We start from the raw sequence: 3,428 nt of genomic DNA on the forward strand, positions 1-3,428 counted from the left end.
CCTCTGTTGCATTGTAACCATTCCAATATTCTAATCAAAACTCTGAGGAATGGACAGGGGAGAGGACAGATTGGCAGCTTCTTCATGGATGGTCCTGAGCCACTAAAGCAACTCTATGTTAACTGGTCTGAAGTTCTGAAGAGTTATGCTGGACTTGAAATGTTAATTCCATTTCTCGCGCCACAGAGACTGCCGGAGCAGCTGAGTTTCTCCAACACTTACTGATTAAACTTAATCCAGCATCCACAATATTTTGCTTCTATGTTAAGTGTTGTTTGATACCCACTTTTCAAACAGGGAGGCAATGGTCTCATAGTATTATTGGTGGACTGTTAATCCAGAGGTCAAGATAACGTTCTGGGTTTGAATCATGCCAATGCAGATGGTGGAATTTGAATTCAATAAAAAAAACCTGGAATTAAGAATTTAGTGATGACCATGAATCCTTTGCCAATTGTCAGAAAAACCCATCTGGTTCACTAACGTCTTTTAGCAAACCGCCACCCTGACCTGGTCTGGCCTATTTGTGACTCCAGAACCACAGCAATGTGGTTCACTCTCAACTGCCCTTTCGGCAACTGGGATGGGCAATAAATACTGCCTAAAAGCTACTCCCACATCCTGTGAATGAATAAAGGAAAAAAAGATATTGAGTTCCCTTTGAATTCTTTGTCAATAGCTTTCCAATACCCTGAGGACTTTCTGAATGTATCAGAGGAACATTTGGAACAGAAGGAGGCCATTTAGTCCCTTAAGTCTCCTCAAACATTCAATTCAATCAGGACTGACCTTTATTTCATATACCTTTACCTTTGTTAAGCTCTTAACAAAAATCTAACATCTCCATTTTAAAATGTTCAATTGGCTCTCAGTATCCACAACCTGCCATGACCGGGGATTTTACATTTCTAATTCTCCACTTTGCTCTCACACTGATATTTCTGTGCCGCACTCACTGCACTCTTCCAGTGAAGTTACACATAAGCTTCAAGAAAGCACCTCATCTTTCAATTCAGCACTTTAAAGCTTTCTGGACTCACCATGGAGACCAACATTTTCAGACTGTGAACTCTGTCCCCTATTTTGTTTTCATTTCTCTTGTTTCAGTTTGTTTCTTTGTGAGCTGCACACCTGCTCCAGGCACAGGTTTTGTTACTTTGTTTCTTTTCCAGCCCCAACTCCATTGTCTGTGGCCTTTCTGTCATTTAATCTTTCCTGTCTTCTCCCTTGTCACAGACCATCTTTTTATACTCGCCTAACCCAAACCTTACTCAAATCCAATCACATTTCTTACGTTTCCCAGTCCTGATGAAAATTCATATACCTGAAACATTAACTCTATTTCTTTCTGCAAACATACTGCCTGAACTTCTGAGTTTTTTCAACATGTTCTGTTTTCATTCTGAATTTTTACAATCCTGTGAAGAATTGTATGAAGATTTCACATTATCTCCAAATAATGTCCCTTTGTTCTCAATTCCCCACGAGAGGAAATAGCTTCTGTATCTATACAATTAACACATTCAACAGATTTTTGGAGAAGTATCAAGTTATATTTACATTTCAGGGTGAAGAAGCGCTGTTGGATTGGCTTATAACAAGGCTTTCAGAGACTCAGCCCCAAGCCTTGCTTCATTTTTTCATCAGCAGGTTTTCTGATTATAATTCAGTTTAACCAACCGGAGTGTTTAATATGGGATTTGAATGATAATTGCTGCTGGATACTAGACATGGAAAGACACATGAGGTTGCTGGGAGAACTGGACATGGCATGACAAATAGGTGCAGGAATGATTATTCCCACAAATCACCAGTTTCATTCAGCTCAATTTCACATACTGCCTTTATATTTTTGTGAGTTCTCACTCACTGCTTCTATTTAAATCAAATTCACAGCGTATTCAAGGGTGAGGATTCGCAATTAGGAAACTCGAGCCAAACATCTCATCAAGATTTGACAAATTACTCAATTTATAGTAACCAGAACATCATTGGATTTTGACCATGGAAAAAGAAAACACCTCTGAGTGGGGAGAAACTGTACACATGTTCTGTTTGTGGTCGAGGCTTCAGCCAATCTTCTGGCCTGTCTAAACACAAGTGCAGTCACAGCAGGGAGAAGCTGTGTAAATGTGGGGACTGTGGGGAGGGCATTTAACTTCCCCTGTGAGCTGGAAACTCATTAGCGCTGTTACACTGGGGAGACGTTGTTCCTGTGCTCTGTGTGTGAGAAGGGCTTCACTCAGTCAGCGCACTTGCTGCAAAATCAGCGAGTTCACAGTGGGGAGAAGCCGTTCACTGCTCTGTTTGTGAGAAGGGCTTTACTGATTTGTCCAACCTGCTGAGACACAAGCAGGTTCATACTAATGAGAGACCTTTTAAATGTGCAAACACTGGGAAGTGCTGTAAAAGTTCCAGGGAACTGACACGCCATCAAAGTGCTCATACAGATGAGAGACCATTCAAGTGCTCTCACTGTGAGACTGGGTTTAAGCATTCATCTGAACTCGCTCTACATCAATGCACTCACACTGGAGAGAAGCCATTCATCTGCTCTGTGTGTCAGAAGAAGTTCACACAATTATCTCATCTTCAGTCACACCAGCGAGTTTACACTGGGGAGATACCATATGCCTGCTCCAAGTGTGAGAAGAAATTTGCTCATTCATCCCATCTGGTGAGACACCAGCGATGTCACAAGTAGTTCTGGTGTTGGGATTTTCCTGTTAATCACATCCAGAACTGACCCATGTATATCAGGCTCTATTTCTGTTGATGTTAATAAAATCCAACCAAGTTAAAGGTGCTAGCATTCTGGGTGTCAAATAAATCAGATATGTATCAATTGTACAGTGTGGTGAGTCTTTTTAATATCGAACACCAGTTTGTTATTTTTGAAAGGCTCTCCCTCTCTCCTGCCTCCTCCATCCTCACCTCCAACAATAAGTACAAGGAACACAAGCTTCTTTGTCACGAAGATTGAGACAATCTGATCAGCTCCCTGTCCTGTTTCCCTCTCTCTCATTCGCTCACTGGGACAAACTGCCTCAAAAGTTGTTCCATGTCTGAGCCCTGGGCATGTACGTGTCTTCACTCTCCCCCCATTTCCTATCATGGTATGTGAGAGCTCACCTTGTCCAAGACACTCACTTCCTGCTCCAATGGCCTTATTCCCATGAAATGTCTGACCACTGAACATCTCTATTTGCTGCATTTGTTAATGGTTGTCTTGCAGGTTTTGTTCCCTTTTACTTTAAACCTGCTATATTCATGATCCAACCCCACCATCCCTGCAAGTTACTGTCTTATTTTGAACCTGCCCTTCCCATCCAAAGTCCTGGAATGAATTGTTTCCTCCCAAATCCATGCCATATCTCCCAGCAGGCAATGTTTTAATCCCCCAGACAGATTTCTGTCCCTGGCAAATT

The 3,428-nt window shown here is 41.8% G+C and overlaps 1 protein-coding gene across 1 annotated transcript in view; it reads left to right on the plus strand.

The window, feature by feature from the left end:
* The window catches only part of LOC109931188 (gastrula zinc finger protein XlCGF71.1-like), an 8,100-nt gene extending 5,396 nt beyond the window's left edge, over positions 1–2,704 (plus strand). Inside the window, exon 2 of the mRNA XM_048600517.1 lies at positions 2,235–2,704. Coding sequence (XP_048456474.1) covers positions 2,235–2,704 — 470 coding nt within the window. The remainder of the gene's footprint in view (positions 1–2,234) is intronic.
* The last annotated feature ends 724 nt before the right edge of the window (positions 2,705–3,428 follow it).

This window comes from Rhincodon typus, chromosome 8 (genome assembly GCF_021869965.1).
Source record: "Rhincodon typus isolate 14 chromosome 8, sRhiTyp1.1, whole genome shotgun sequence".
NCBI classification, from domain to species: domain Eukaryota; kingdom Metazoa; phylum Chordata; class Chondrichthyes; order Orectolobiformes; family Rhincodontidae; genus Rhincodon; species Rhincodon typus.